This window comes from Euleptes europaea, chromosome 6 (genome assembly GCF_029931775.1).
Source record: "Euleptes europaea isolate rEulEur1 chromosome 6, rEulEur1.hap1, whole genome shotgun sequence".
In the NCBI taxonomy this organism is placed as follows: Eukaryota; Metazoa; Chordata; class Lepidosauria; order Squamata; family Sphaerodactylidae; genus Euleptes; species Euleptes europaea.
The window spans coordinates 17,142,406-17,158,449 of record NC_079317.1 but is presented as its reverse complement, the minus strand read 5'-3'; the positions used below and the strand labels follow the sequence as shown (position 1 = coordinate 17,158,449).

General features: G+C 44.1%; 1 protein-coding gene across 1 annotated transcript in view; it reads left to right on the top strand.

Moving 5' to 3' along the window:
• TRAF3 (TNF receptor associated factor 3) overlaps positions 1-10,627 on the top strand; it is a 58,480-nt gene extending 47,853 nt beyond the window's left edge. The window contains exons 10-11 of the mRNA XM_056851125.1: positions 7,007-7,181; positions 9,007-10,627. Coding sequence (XP_056707103.1) covers positions 7,007-7,181; positions 9,007-9,578 — 747 coding nt within the window. The 3' untranslated portion in view covers positions 9,579-10,627. The remainder of the gene's footprint in view (positions 1-7,006; positions 7,182-9,006) is intronic.
• Positions 10,628-16,044: the final 5,417 nt, after the last annotated feature.

The following is a 16,044-nucleotide window of genomic DNA, read 5'->3' as shown; positions in this document are numbered from 1 at the left end:
GCTGGGCCATTATATTGGCATTTTAGGTGTGTTGATTAGTTTAAAACAGGGGTCCCCAATGTGATACCTGTGGGGGCCATGGCAACCGGCAACACAGTTCCCAGCATCCACCGAGTATTTTTAGAAAGTGGGCGGGGCCAGATGGGGCTTTTTCCCAGCAGAGCTTCTGATTGGCCATTGGAGATTTGATTGGCTGTGCAGAGTTTTAAAAACATTACTTTGGCAGCAGCTCCCAGCAAAGCACAACGGTATTCACTGTGTGACTGAAGGAAAGCTGCGGTCACCGTTTTGTGGCTGTTTCTACACACAATGCTGTGTCACAGTTCCAAAGGTGACCACAGGCTCAAGAAAGTTGGGGGGCCCTGGTTTAAAAATATATCTGTGGCCACATATCAGCATTTATGTCCCCTTTCTTCTTCATGATAGTGGGTAACTGTGCCTGTGTAGAAACACGCTTCACATTAATGGAGGGGGGGGACCCACAACGACTTGGTTCGAATGTTAAGCCCAGCTATGGTTTAATTAAACTAACTGTGGTTAGTGTGATTGTCCAGATGTGGGTCACTCCGCTAACTATGGTTGGGTAGGGTATGACAGAACAGGATATGATGCCACAGTTACTTTTAATTATGATTTCATGTGACAAATGAACATGGATATCTTGGTTTCATCCTGTCTTTTCCCCCTGTACCATCCTTACTGCAGTACAGTGAGGATTTCTTCTGGGTCTCTGCAGACCAGGTAGGGGAAACAACAAAGGCAATGAAACTTGGGTTAGAATAATAGAATTAAAGAGTTGGAAGGGACCACCAGGGTCATCTAGTCCAACCCCCTGCACAATGCAGGAAATTCACAACTACCCCCCCCACACCCCCAGTGACCAGAAGATGGCCAAGATGCCTTCCCTCTCATCATCTGCCTAAGATCACAGAATCAGCATTGCTGACAAATGGCCATCTAAACTCTTCTTAAAAACCTCCAGGGAAGGAGAGCTTACCACCTCCCGAGGAAGCCTGTTCCACTGAGGAACCGCTCTAACTGTTAGAAATTTTTTCCTCATGTCTAGACGGAAACTCTTTTGGTTTAATTTCAACCCGTTGGTTCTGGTCCGACCTCCTGGGGCAACAGAAAACAACTCGGCACCATCCTCTCTATGGTCGAGGCAAACCACTTGAATGGGCATCTTCCAGCCAAATCCTAGTTTCACAAGCTAATCCATGGTTTTTTGTATTCCATCCGAATCAAGGCAGTACAAACATTTTGAGTTTGTCACCTGAAAACACGCATTTCAGTTAAAAAACAAAAAGGTCCGGGGAAGCTCTTTAGTCCCAGGAATGTAGGAAAAGGTTGGGAATTATGGGCAGGCTTTTGACTCATGGGAAAAAAGAATTTTAAAATTTGGTTCAGTTTTCTAATCCAGCATTTCTGTTCTCAGGAATGGCCAGACTACACAAACCACCCAAGTGTCGCCAAACAAACGGCATTATTTGTTAGGGCAATAATGAAACAATATGTAATCTGGATAGGGGGTCGCCACAAGTCGGCTGCGACTTGATGGCACTTTACACACACACACATGTAATCTGGGTAGGGGGGTCTCAGTGGATGCTGGGATGTCATTGTTCACAAATGGGCAGCCACAGGGAAAAGCTGATAGCCAGCGTGGTGTAGCTGTTAAGAGCGGCAGACTCTATTCTGCAGAACCAGGTTTGAGTCCTCACTCCTCCACATGAAGCCTGCTGGGTGACTTGGGCTAGTCACAGTTCTCTCAGAACTCTCTCAGCCCCACCTACCTCACAAGGTGTCTGTTGTGGGGAGGGGAAGTGAAGGCGATTGTAAGCCACTTGGCAACTCCTTAAAGGTAGAGAAAAGCGGGATATAAAAACCAACTCTTCTTTGTATCTTGCCTGGAGGCATCTTATTGGCCACGGTGGGAAACCAAATGCTGGATAGAGGGACCTTTGGTCTGATCCAGAAGAGCTCTTCTGTTCTTACGCACTGTCCATGACTTTTCATCTCACCATCCTTTGGAAACAGACATGCACCACTCCGATTATGTTTGTTGCCTCCTGCGGAGGAGGCAAGTTATACTTCATGTATTGGCAAACAGTAGCTTGGTAGGAACCAGGGCTGGAGTAACAGAACTGCAACCCATGAGGTAGAAGAAGGGAGCACAAGGCCACCGTGCAGAGGACATCGATTCATAGGGTCGCCATGAGTCGGAAGTGAATTTACGGCACTTAACACAAACATGCAAGCATTACTCACACCGGCCCTCAGCAGTGCCATTGATGGTTCACTGTACACAAAATTATTTAAAATATTGTTTAAAATTACATTCAAGCTATGTGTATAAAGTATATATAAAACATAAATGAATTTCTTGTGTAGACTTGGGTCCCATCCCCAAGATACCTCATTATGTATATGTAAAAAATCCAAAATACAGAAAGATCCGAAACATGGACCACTTCTGGTCTCAAGCAGACTGGATAAGGGATATCCCTCAACCCATATTCCTATTTTAGCTTGTTTGGTTTATTCTGGCAATCAGATAGCTCCCTCCCAACCCTGAAAATCCTATGATATGGCTTGAAAACAAAGGTCTCTTGGAACAATGTACAGTTTTATGGATCCTGTAGGGCATGGTATCTTTTGCCATGCGGTACAGAAAGGTATTTTCTTAAGGAATGCTTTATATTTCTACTTTATTTTCTCTTGCCACTTTTAGACTTTGTGAGGATCCGTCCCTGAGGCCCCCGCCTATCTGCCCCGCGGCCTGGCCAACTCGACCCGGAGGGGGCTTCCTTGGCCTCAGAATGGGCTTCTCGAGAGAAGGCCTTTCCCTCTTCTTCAGCCCCTCGGGCGGTCTCTGCTCCACCGAGCCACCTGCTCCACAGTAGACCGTCGCCGCTTCCTCCCTGGCCTCCACACCCCTCCTGGTCATATAGGCCAGGCCCCCTGGGTTCCGCCCCTCTCCCTCCTCCTCCTGACAGGCAGGGGCTCCACCAGCCAGCCCCCGCCAGCGCTGTCAGCCCGCCCTCCCTCTCAGGGGGACCGCGGCCCTGCCCCGGCTGATCAGTGGCACCTGCTCCGCCCCCCCCCCCGCTCACGCCCGACCGCCCTGCGGCCTCTGCCCCTCCCGGCCCCTTCTCTGTCAGGGAAGACTGCCGCAGAGCCAGGACCTCTGACGGGGCCCCCGGAGGCGGCGCCCCGCGGTCCCTGCCGCCGCCGGGCGGCGACGCCTCGCAACCCAGCCCTCCCAGTCGGGATGGCGACTCTTCCAGGGCCTCCGTGGGCCGCGGCCCAGCTGGCCCTGCCCCCTCGCGGTCCCTGCCAGCGCCGGGCGACGTCGCCTCACTGTCTGGCCCCAACCCCTCCGGCCCGGACGTCGAGCCCTCCGGGGTAGGCGTGGGCCGCGGGACAGCCGGCCCCGCCCCTCCGACTCGAGCTGGCCGCGACTCCCGCCCGGTGAGTAGGCCGCCGGGCAAGCCCGCAACTGGGGCTTGCCCGGGCGCGGGACAGACTTATTTGGCTTATGCTTTCGGTGGCATGCAAACGTTGGTTTCCTTTTAAAAATAAGTTCAGTTTTGCTTGTATTCCTTGATGTGTATGTGGGGGAGTTTCAACCCATTGTGTACTCTGCGTTGTCAGCCAAATAATATTGGGATTCGTTTTATAAGGGATTTTAGAGTGTTCTTTGCTTAATGAACAGACTGGAGAGTTACAGTTTTCTCTCAAAATTTGTACATTTTGATATCTTTGTGGGTGGTGATGAATCAACAGGGTATAATGCAGGGGAAAGTGCTTCTAGGGGCCTTCCTCACCCAATTCTCTGAACACGTGAAACTGCCTTCTAAAACATGTGGCCAAATTGATCTGTGCTAGAGATAAAAGTTACACTCATTTTGATGCTCTGAGGATATGTTTTCCACTTGCCCTGGGCCTCTTTTCTAAGGGTAATCTTCCTTCCTATATGGATTCTCTGGTTAGTCCAAAGTTATGTAGAATCATTACACATTCAAGATTTAATTGCCCTTTTTCAATGGTTTTGCTGGGTCGTATGCTAAAGATTATGTAGTTCAAGCTGGTTTCAGAAAAGGAAGAGGCACTAGAGATCATATTGCAAATATACGCTGGTTACTGGAGCATATGAGAGAATTTCAGAAGAAAATCAGCTTGTGTTTCATAGATTACAGCAAAGCTTTTGACTGTGTGGATCATGAAAAGCTATGGCTGGTTTTAAAGGAAATGGGTGTGCCACTACATCTGATCGTTTTGATGCGCAACCTGTACTCTGGACAAGAGGCCACAGTTAGACAGAATATGGAGAAACGGAATAGTTTCCAATTGGCAAAGGTGTCAGACAAGGATGTATTTTATCTCCCTATCTCTTCAATCTATATGCAGAACATATAATTAGGAAAGCTGGATTTGATTTAGATGAAGGTGGAGTGAAAATTGGAGGGAGGAACATTAATAATTTGAGATATGCTGATGACACTACATTATTGGCAGAAAATAGTTAAAAGAGAAAGTGCCAAAGCAGGACTACAGCTGAACATCAAGAAAACAAAAGTAATGACTACAGGAGAATTACAACTTTAAGGTTGACAATGAGGAAATGGAAATTGTTCAAGACTTTCTATTCTTTGGCTCCATCAACCAAAAGGGAGACTGCAGCCAAGAAATCAGAAGGAGATTGAGACTGGGAAGGGCAGCCATGAAGGAGCTAGAAAAGATTTTGAAGTGTAAGGATTTGTCACTGGCCACCACGACTAGATTAATTCATGCCATCGTATTCCCTATTACTATGTATGAGTGTGAAACCTGGACAGTGAAGAAAGCTGACAGGAAGAAAATAGATTCCTTTGAAATGTGGTGTTGGAGGAGAGTGTTATGGATTCCGTGGACTGCCAAAAAAACAAATCAGTGGGTTATAGATCAAATCAAGCCTGAACTGACCCTAGAAACTAAAATGACTAAACCGAGGCTATCGTATTTTGGTCACGTCATGAGACGACAAGAGTCACTGGAAAAGACAGTCATGCTAGGAAAAGTTGAGGGCAGCAGGAAAAGACCCAACAAGAGATGGACTGACTCAATAAAGGAAGCCACAGCCTTCAATTTGCAAGATCTGAGCAAGGCTGTCAAAGATAGGTCATTTTGGAGGACTTTCATTCATAGGGTCGCCATGAGTCGGAAGCGACTTGACGGCACCTAACACACACACACATGCTAAAGATCCCTTTTTCAGACCGGCTGTGTCCCTGCCCTCTTCAGTCAGTGGACTCCTTGGTACATATCCTGTTGCACTGTCCTTACGTATACCAACTTAGGCTAAAATGGATTATACCAAGTTTTAACAAACAGTCCACATCTTCTCAAGCAACTTTGGAGCAAAAGGTTCAGTTCCTCTAGAGGACTCTGACCCTCAGCTTACTGATTTTGTTGCTCTGGAGGCTGCAGAGAAGAGACAAAGGGAGGTGTTTTTAGAGATGGGTTTTATTTAAGTTTTATGGTTTTATTGTTCAAGACCTTAGTCTGAGAACAGGGGGAAACGAGAGAGAAAGAAACTGTCTTAAGCTGAATCATTGATCCATCAAGATCAGTAATGTCAACTCTGGTTTGCGGAGGGTCTCAAGGGTTTCTCAGGTCTTTCACATCAGCCAGTGTATAGTATTGTGCTTCTGTTTCCTTTCTCTTCTCCCCCACCTCCCCAGGGTGGTGGTGATGGTAAATGTAGCATTTAAGATTTGCTTTATACTGTGTAAATCTTGCTGTAAACTTTTTGGGCACTTTCACACATGCCGAATAACGCTTTTTCAGTCCACTTTCAATGCATGTTGTAGCTGGATTTTACTGTGGGCTTTTACACATTCTCAGTTTCTTCCCATCTAACTTCCTGTTTCTTCAGGGGCGGGGGTCAGTTCTGCACTCATTTCTCTCCCTCTAGTGGTCAATTCGATATAACACCAATTTTTATCAAGGGCAAAAGGCTGCTGATTTAAATGCAGGGAGAAACAGATCATTTCTGGCTGTATGATGTCGAATCAGAGGGAGCAAAATGCATGCAGAACTGGAAAAAAAGACCCCACGGAAACAAGAAGTTAGACACAAAGAAACTGAGAATGAGTAAAAGAGCCAGCATGGTGTAGTGATTAAGAGCAGTGGACTCTAATCTGGACAACCGGTTTTGATTCCCCACTCCTCCACATGAGTGGCAGACTCTGATCTGATGAACTGGGTTGGTTTCCCCATTCCTCCACATGAAGCCTACTGGGTGACCTTGGGCTAGTCACAGTGTTCTCAGAACTATCTTGTCCCCACCTACCTCACAAGGTGTCTGTTGTGGTGAGAGGAAGGGAAGGTATTTGTAAGACGATTTGAGACTCCTTAAATGTACAGAAAATTGGGCTATAAAAACCAACTCCTCTTCCTCCTCCTCTTCTTTGTGACACAGCAAAATCCACTTGCAAACCATTGTTAAAGTGTATTGAAAGTGGATTAAAAGTGCATTATTCAGCATGTGTGAAAGCACCCTTTGTCACAGTCATGTGAAATAGATGGCTGGAGTTAAGAACATAAGTTGATCCCTCTAGATCAGACCTGTGCTCCATCTGGTCCAGCATCATGTTTCATACAGCGGCCAACCAGTTGCCCCAGAGGGCTAAACAAACACCATAGATGGCGAGCCTCTCCCCTGTTGCTGCCTCCCAGTGTTGGTATTCAGAAGTTTGGTGCCTTTGTATGTGGAGACTGAACATACTCTGACCTACATATCAGGTTGCAGAGGCATGGCCAGAATAGAACATTTTGATTCCATTTTCGTAATGATGTTGTGCTGCCACAGAGTCTTACTAAGTGGTGAAACAGTTGTTTGGAACTAGTTGGGTCGATTTTATTTATTTCAACTGCTTATATAACAGTTTTTTTAAGTCCAGCTTTCCCTGTCTGTTGCTTTCTTGGTGATTTAAAAAAATAACAATATACTGTTTTCATAAAGCGGGTGATAGACAACCAAGCCGAGAAGCTGAAAGAACTGGACAAAGAGATCCGTCCCTTCCGACAGAATTGGGAAGAAGCAGATAGTATGAAGAGTAGCGTCGAGTCCCTCCAGAACAGAGTGACTGAGCTGGAAAGCGTTGATAAGACTACCGGGCAAGGAGCTAGAAATACGGGTAAGTTTGAACGCAGTGGAATAGAGTACTCACTTGGCGGGTTCTGTCAACAGACAGATTAGGTATTCTAAACTGGAGTTTCCTGTTAGGATGCTTTATTGAAAAGAGCAGCCAGGGAAATCCTGCTGCTTCTTGAAAGAGCCACAGTGGTATAGTGATGAAAGTGTCGAACTAGGATCTGGGGAACCTGGGTTTGAATCCCCACTCTGCCACGAAAGCTTGTTGGATGACCTTGGGCCTGTCACACAGTCTCAGTCTAAACTAATTCACAGCGTGGTTGTGACGCTAAGATAAAGTGGAGGAGTGAAGAACCATGTAAGCTGCTTTGGGCCCCCATTGGAGAGAAAAGTGGGGTATAAATGAAGCAAATTAAATAAGAGTTGCATGTGTAATATCATGATCCATTCGCTTTCTTTCACCACCGCACATAAGTTCAGTGATTCAGCCCACAGTGCCATGTGGCATCAAAGCTTAGATCACACCAGATGTTACACAGTCTGTCATGTGGACTGGACTAGAAGAAGAGTTGGTTTTTACATGCCAACTTTCTCTACCACTTAAAGAATCAAACCGGCTTACAAGAGCTCTAAGAGAGCTGTGACTTGCCCAAGGTCATCCAGCTGGCTTCATGTGTAGGAGTGGCGAAACCAACCCGGTTCACCAGATTAGCCTCCGCCGCTCATGTGGAGGAGGGGGAAATCAGAGCTGGTTCTCCAGATCAGAGTCCACATTAGTGTGATGCTTTGAGCTAACTCTAGGTTCTATGAGGTTCATTCCCTTCAGCACTGATTTTTGTCCAAGGTACGCATTAGTTCCTCAGAAATAGGTTGTGAATTCTCCTCCCAGGTGGAATTAAAAAAAAAACCTACACTGTAATAGCAGTCTACCTAAGAAAGATTGAAAAATCAAGAGTATTGAAATATTTTTTGTGGCGTAATATTCTCCCTATTTGTAATTTGTGGTTACTTTTACTGTACAGATGACAGTCTTTCATGTCTCGTTCAGAGTAATGTTTCATCTGAGCAGTACAGCAAGCCTCCTTACAATAAAAGGGTCACTGCCTTATTCAGGGAACAAAGTAATAAAACCGCAAATTAGCAATATGACATGGACCCTTCTGAGTGTCTCACACAATATTATTTGGTTCAAAGGGAAATTAGCATGTAAAGATAATTCTGGCAAGTGCTCCTGGTATTGTTTCCTGGTGTGTGAGCTGCTCATTTATTGCTTAGTAGTAATGAATAAATGCAGAGCTCTCATGAGCCTCTCATTGCTGGTGGTGGTAGATGGATAGCTGCATACTTTCCGGAGAAGTAGACATATTGACAATAAGTCCTGTCTAACCTTTCAGAAGTCAGAGGCCTGTGAAGAACGTGGAATGGAGATAGGTCACTAGACTGTGTGTAAAGTGCCGTCAAGTCGCAGCCGACTTATGGCGACCCCTTTTGGGGTTTTCGTGGCAAGAGACTAACAGAGGTGGTTTGCCGGTCACTAGACTAGTCATTGCTATTTGTTTTAAATCATTCTAAGCTTTTTAGGTTATGGTGTGGGCATTAGTCTTACTCTTGGAGTAAATGTTTGTGTGAGCAATAATGTGTAAACTGAGATCCATGAGCATTGTGTGGCTCATGTTGAATTTTCAATGCCCATAAGTGGGGGGTGGGGGAGCAGGCCCCAGGGGAACCAGCCTTTGGGAGTAATCCTAAATAGGCCTACTCAGAAGTAAATCCCATTTTATTCAGTGGGGCTTACTCCCAGAAAAGTGTCTTTAGGATTGCAGCACTTGTATCTTGTAATATATCTTGTTTTCCCCTCTCCCTTCTAGGTTTGCTAGAATCGCAGCTATCTAGGCATGATCAAATGCTGAGTGTTCATGACATCCGGCTAGCCGACATGGATCTCCGGTTTCAAGTTTTGGAAACTGCCAGTTACAATGGAATATTAATCTGGAAAATCCGAGATTACAAACGTCGGAAGCAAGAGGCAGTCATGGGGAAGACTTTGTCCTTATACAGTCAACCTTTTTATACGGGATACTTTGGCTATAAGATGTGTGCCAGAGTTTACCTCAATGGTGATGGGATGGGCAAAGGGACGCACCTGTCCTTGTTTTTTGTCATAATGCGGGGGGAATACGACGCGTTACTCCCGTGGCCGTTCAAGCAGAAAGTCACCCTTATGCTCATGGATCAAGGACCTTCTCGACGTCATTTAGGAGATGCTTTCAAACCAGACCCAAACAGCAGTAGTTTCAAGAAGCCCACTGGAGAAATGAATATTGCTTCTGGCTGCCCGGTCTTTGTTGCGCAGACTATTCTAGAAAATGGAACCTATATTAAAGATGATACTATTTTTATTAAAGTCATAGTGGATACATCGGATCTCCCAGACCCCTGACGTATAGCACTGTGGCCAATCCAGCAGAAGACAACTCCCATTGGGGGCTCTTTTTTATATCAGTCTGTCTTCAATAAGAGGTCCCTAACGCTCAGAGGGACCCCCATGTGTTAACGGAAGGAAGAGATTGGAGGCATCACTTGCATAGGGTCCAATAGCAAACCGTAGCAAACCCATTAAAGAAATCATACCATGGTATATTTTCTAACTAAAACTCAGTAGGAACACTTCCAAGTTGTGACTTGATCTTCATGAGGATAAAGATTACATCAGAAAAGCTTTTCTTAACGTATTGGTAATCTAATCAGTTGGAAAAAAAGACAGAAACACCAGACTTTTCTTCCTTTTTGACTAGAAAACAAAAGCCGAAGTTTGTATGTGGGTTAGCTAGAAACTGTCAGCATGTTAAGTAAAAAACAAAAAACAAGAAGAAGAAATTATGAAGTAATGTTGCAGTTAAGATATTATTACTTTGAAAATCTAAGTGCAATCTTGTCTGAAATATAGTATACTGTCTATTTTTAAGGCCTCATCTGGTCTCTGTTTTAAAATAATTACTTTGTCAGAAGACCTTGACAGGCTGTCCAGATCTTCTTGAAAATGTCTAAATCAGAGTCATATTTTTGTTTAGAGTTCTATTAATTGCTACAGAAAAAAAACATTTTATTTTAAAACAGTTGATAGACTGATATTTCTTGGAAGAAAAAAAAAGATCAAATACAGGTTATCACTTGTGATATGAAAAAAGAAACTATTCAACTACTGCTGTTATTTCTCTTTAGAAATGTAAACCTACAATATATGTCGTAGTTAATGACACTATTTCAAAATTAAGGAAAAATAATCACTCATGGATGCTGTGCATTCATTATCAGATTTATAATTTTCACCCTAAAATAGGGCATTTGTTGAACTTTGGAGTTCTAAATGGAATCCTGTATGTTTTTAAAGTTCTGCCTCATGCGCTCAGACCAAGCTCTATAAAGTGTATATATATATAATATCTATTTTTTGCTAAAGCATAAATGTGCAACTTATTTTTGGTGTTTGAGAAGAGGCGTAGTGCTGAGTAATACCTATATGGGAAAAACCTGCTGATTCATCCTCTCTACTTAGCAATTAGTGTATCTTAACAGAGGAGATCCGTTAGGAGAAAGCAGTGTCTTAATGGAAAGACGGCGGCTTGCATGCATTCATGTGCCTTAGCTGTAATGTGCTGCTTTATAGCTCATAGCTTTGTATTTTCAGATTTTAATTTTCAAGATACCTGACAGTCATTTTAACTGGACTTTAGGCGTAATGTGCTGACTGGTGTGTAGAGCCCATCAATATTTTGCAGCATGTGGAAATAGAAGCCAAGACCCTGTGATTCTGGCTTACCAGAGATTCCATTGACTCCTCGTCATGGAATGCGATCTTAATTCAGGTGCTATATTTTGCGCATGATGCTCCTATGGAGCTGGGACTTTGGCAGCGCCCCCTGTTTCTAATGCAGCAGAAGATCTGCTGCTCAGCACCATGCTTATGGGTGGCCGGCGACAGAGCTAACATCGTTCCAAATTGGCTCAGTTCGGGATTTGTGAGGGAATATATAATCAGTACATTCGTGGTGGTTGTTTTCTGGCAGGGAAATCCACAGGATCCTCTTATTAAAAAATGACTACCTGAGCTTTACTAGAAAGCCTTTTCCAGCCTTTGAATCATGCTGATTGCAACTCACAGAACTTAACTGACTTCTGTTTTAATAGTCCCTTGTGCGACTCGTAAGTCTCATGGCATAACTTGGACTCATACACCAACCATGTGGGTGCTGCTTTATTGCATGGGTGATGTGTAACAACGGGGACGCCCCCCTAGACCGAGTTGACGTGCACATTGGAAGAAAAGGAATGGTGTGCTCTTGTGTCCTCTAGCTAGTCATGTTGTATCTGCCAAGCTTTCTCCTTAGGGTGTGGGTGCTGTTCGCCAGGGTTTGTGTCTAGGGCTCAGTTGGAATGCTCATGTCTCCGTAGTTAAGTTTCCGTGCTCTTGCCATTGTCTTTTTATGGCCGTGCCTTCCCACGCAGTGCCTGCCAGAAGTATTTTTCTGTTAATAAATATACCAGTTGCATGCTGAGTTGTCTTCATGGGTTTTCCAGGCACCTGCTCAAATACTGCCTGCTTTTTTTTGGCAGCCAAGGCGTCCAGTAGCAACACGTCTTCCTCTTCTTGCCTTCCGTTGTCCAGGTACTGTATTCTCTCTTATGGTACTTAAAGCTGTCAATTGGTACAAATTAACATTAAGAAGGCAGCACTCTAGCTGTGATAACAAGAAGGAGGACTTCCTGCCAAAGACGACACATGGCGCAGTGTTACGCAGGCTGATGTAAACCCATCACCTTCTGCTTTAGGGGGAACAGAGTTAACTCGGCTTGTGATACTCATTCTAATAGTCATGACTGTAGGCAGCTGAGCTTTTGTATATGCATTACAGAATTTTACTGAAAACAGGATTCCCTAGTGGAAATGTCCAAAGGGCTCACCTCCCCATTGCTACTGCATAATTATAATGAAATAGTTTTGAAGTACGAACAGTTTACGTCCTGTTTGAATATGATACTGCTAGAAAATAATTATTCCAATCCCAGGCCCTATGCAATGGAGCGTTCTTTTTTTCTTTTCTTTTTTTGAAAAATAGGTTTTACTTCAAAATCCTATCAAATGTGAATAGAGTAAAACCACTCTGTGGTTCCCCTGGACAGTGTGGACTCAGGGGCATTGTAGTGGGTTGTATCCTGCCATCTTGCATCATTAAGGGTGGTGTATTACATTGGCACAAGGGATGTTCGTTTGGCTCTAGAGATACTTGCATGGACAGAATACACCTTGGGTGACGAATCATCCTGAGTTGCATAAGGTGGTGGGATATACAACCCACTTTTATCTCCTCTTCCCCTGTCTGCAAAACTGGCTGATAAGAACTCTGGTTTATGAATTCAATCAGTGTACAGTTTCCACCTGTTTACTGTTAGCAGTTGAGTTTTTGTATTCTCATAAAAAACGAAGGCCCCTGATTTTCCAAACCTTAACTTCAGCGAGACTATATTATAATTGGGAACAGTGCATTTTTAGTAAAACGGCTGTTAACTAAGATTAAACAAGGCCTAAAATGTTAATCAGATTAAATCAGTAATCACATTAGAAGTGTGACTTTCTAATCAAGAGTTGTTCCCTATAGGAAGGCTTTAATTTCCTAGCAGTTGGTATGCAAGTATATGTTCTTCCTCTTCCTATACATGTGTGCTCCGAAGACAGTCTTACTGTTAATTGGGAATTATTCCCAAGTAAGTGTTCTTTAGGCTGCAACTTCACAGTACAATCTGCTTACCGTATTTCTTACTTGGCAGCAGGTCGAACAGACTTCAGGAAGACTTGCTCCCAAGTAACAATGCATAGGATGGCATTCTTAGTCGTGGATCAGCCCAGTCACTTGAAGTAGTGGATCGGCCCAGTTAAATAAGCTCTAGCACTTCCAACCCATAGTAGTGGGTTTGTTAATAACTCCGAAACCTGAGCTTCATATTCAACGTTCTTAATATTCATTTCTAAGCACAGCTTTAAGGATGTCCTTACAGGTATTCTTAGACAAGGGTAAGCCCGCCACTTAAGTGGTGTGTTTTGTCTGTCTTCCACCCTCAGAGATCAGCACAACTGCAGCATCTCAGACTGCAGATTATCACGGCTGTTAAAAGAATAATCCTTCCCACAAACCCCCCCCCCCATGGGGGAAGAAACCCCATAAGATGAGAAATAAGCTCACTTGGGTACCCAGTCCTCTTTTGGATAAAGAGAGAATGGGGGAGGGGAGTGCAAGCAGTCTTGGCCCGCGTGCTTGCAAGGAACAGTGTAGTAGCTGAATACGAGACAAGCATAGGACTTGCTTGTCCAGGCGTCCCTGTACGTCCTGTTACATTCAGCTTGAGCTGCGTGACAATAGCCACCTCTGGCACCCGCTGTAGTCCCCTAAAGGGTTTACTGTTGACTCAGCAAACCGGTCAGCGGCTGGCTAAATTGTATTCAGCTTGGGCCCCTCAGCACTCACCTGAGGTCAATTTGGGGCATAGGCCCAGCTCTCTGTCGAGACTGGCACACTTTATAGCCTTGATGGAGACTCTGTTCTCTGTCTGAAAGGTGTTGCCGCGAGGTCCCAGGGCCTGTGAGAAGACTGACTCACATAGCTTGATTTCCTGGCATCGACAGTTTATTTTTCAGTGATATGGATTCATATTTATGTATAAATCCATATATTTCATAATATTTTTGGGATGGGATGCATGCACAATCCCAGTTTAAGAAACAAACAACACCCGACATTCAGATAAAGGGAACCTTGGCTGATGCAGCCTGCAGATGGTATTAAGAGCGGCACAAAAGTTACATGGATTATAGTTTACTGCTTCTCTTTGCTTTTGCTTCAGTTATTGTCAGTTATTTACTTACTTTTTTAGTCCATCTCCAAAGTTCAGAGACATTAAAAAAGATATCTTAATAACTGCATTGAAATAAAATGGCCTTAACAAATTTTCAAACTGTACCCCATGTCATCCCACCAGACTCTGGTATCCCAAAACCAACTCAGATAAACAGCTGTTAAAATAGCTTTTGAAGATGGCCAGATTTTGGGTTTTATTTTATCTCTCGCTTTCTCGCTGTCCCTCTTTCCTCTCGCTCTCTTTCTGCCCCTCTCCCCGCCCCCAGCCTAACTGGATGATGATCATATTTAAAAAGTATACTTTTGCTAGGCCTTGATTCATTATGTGAAATGCAGGCTGGAGGCAGATAAAGGAATGGCTTCTATAAAAGGTGCTCTGTTTCAGTTTGTGTTCAAGAAACATTAAGAGAGGACCCAAAGGTGCTACTCAAAAAAAAAAAAAATCTTCCCAGTTACAAATTTGTTAGGGGCCTTAGACAGGTGCTATTTTGGGAGTCTGTTCTGCCAACACCCCTGAAATTCCCGAGTTGCACTGGTATTTCACCTTTATAGTGTTTTTGTATTGCATTGCAGGTGCATCAGATTTGGTTTCAAAGTACAATGCTGGTCACTGGTCCTCGAGCACCGCTAAACAAAGGCACAACGCCCGCTCGGCTGCTGTTGCATTTCCCTATGCTTGATGTCAAAGCAGATTTTGCGCGTATGTTTAACAAAAGCACTTTAGTCTGCCCCAAGTCAAATAAAAGTCTCAGATCCAAACAGGATTAAACTGTTCCAGTGCCTGAAGATCAATGTGTGATCCTTCTGCATGACTGTATGAGCATTGCCTCTGCTAATTTCACTTCAGCTACTGTCTGTTTCTTCAAAAAAAGGTGTGTATGGCTTATATGTAGTGTCGACAGCCTGTGTGCTATAACTTCCATTGTTCTTGCGGAGAATGCTGGACGGGGGTCGGAAGTGGGGGTGTGGCTTTATAAGCAGTGGAATGTAATAGATACCTTCTAACCTGTAAAGGGGAGATGCGCTCATATTCCCCTTTAAAAAAAAAAAAAAGGGTTTCTCTGTCTCTCGGGAAGACAAAACTTGAATGTTTGTATTGTGCCTGGCCCGATCCCATGTGAATTCTAAGTCGAGATTTTAGTTTAATGATCTGCCCCACAAATGTCTGGGGTTGTATTGTTCAAAATGCAGTTCGACCCCACTTAAAAGGAGAATGACTGGTAATGAGCATTTTAAACCTCACCTGTTCATATCTCTTATCTTGCTAAACAGGCATTTTCACTGATAAATCAGCCTCTCGGAATATTGATTGGTGCATGCCAGGGCTGGTAAACAGTGGTCACTCCAGGAGCTTCTCTGTACCTTGAGGAATTTACAAAAGTTCAGGAAACTCCTGCGATCTCGATGCCTTCTCGTAAGCAAACTATGCAAACATACTAATAGGTGGTAGGTTTAAAAAAACCTTTTGATTATGGTATTAGCAAATTAGTTTTGATTATGAACTTAACGACTTGGCCTGCACCTGCCTGATCTCCCCCCCTTAAGTACTTGTTCGTTCTTTCTCTCTCAGAAGCTGTCCCTGTAGGACCCCGAACTGCTCTTTAAATCCTGGGGGTTGCACAAACCGCAGGAAGAATTGCTGACATGCATAACAAGGTTTTCTTTTTGGAAAGTTCTCTCACCAAACCCGAAAAGAGGTTTGGGCGGTCTGAAGAAATTATAAAAAAGGCGGGGGGTCTCTCATAGGCGATGCACACGCTTCCTCGTGAATCATGGCCTTAGTTTGCTACAAAATTTGAGCTCTCGTGTTTCAAGAAACAGAAGCTTTACATTGAATGCTAGTCGCTAATTTGGAGTGGTACAATTACCCCATCCCCCTTACTGTGTAGGTAAGGGGCTCCTGTTAAACTGTCTTTAATTGTGTTGGCAATGAAAGCTCATAAAATGTAAAAAAATTAGCTTCGCTTGGTATGAAGTAGCAGCTTGCTGCCGCTA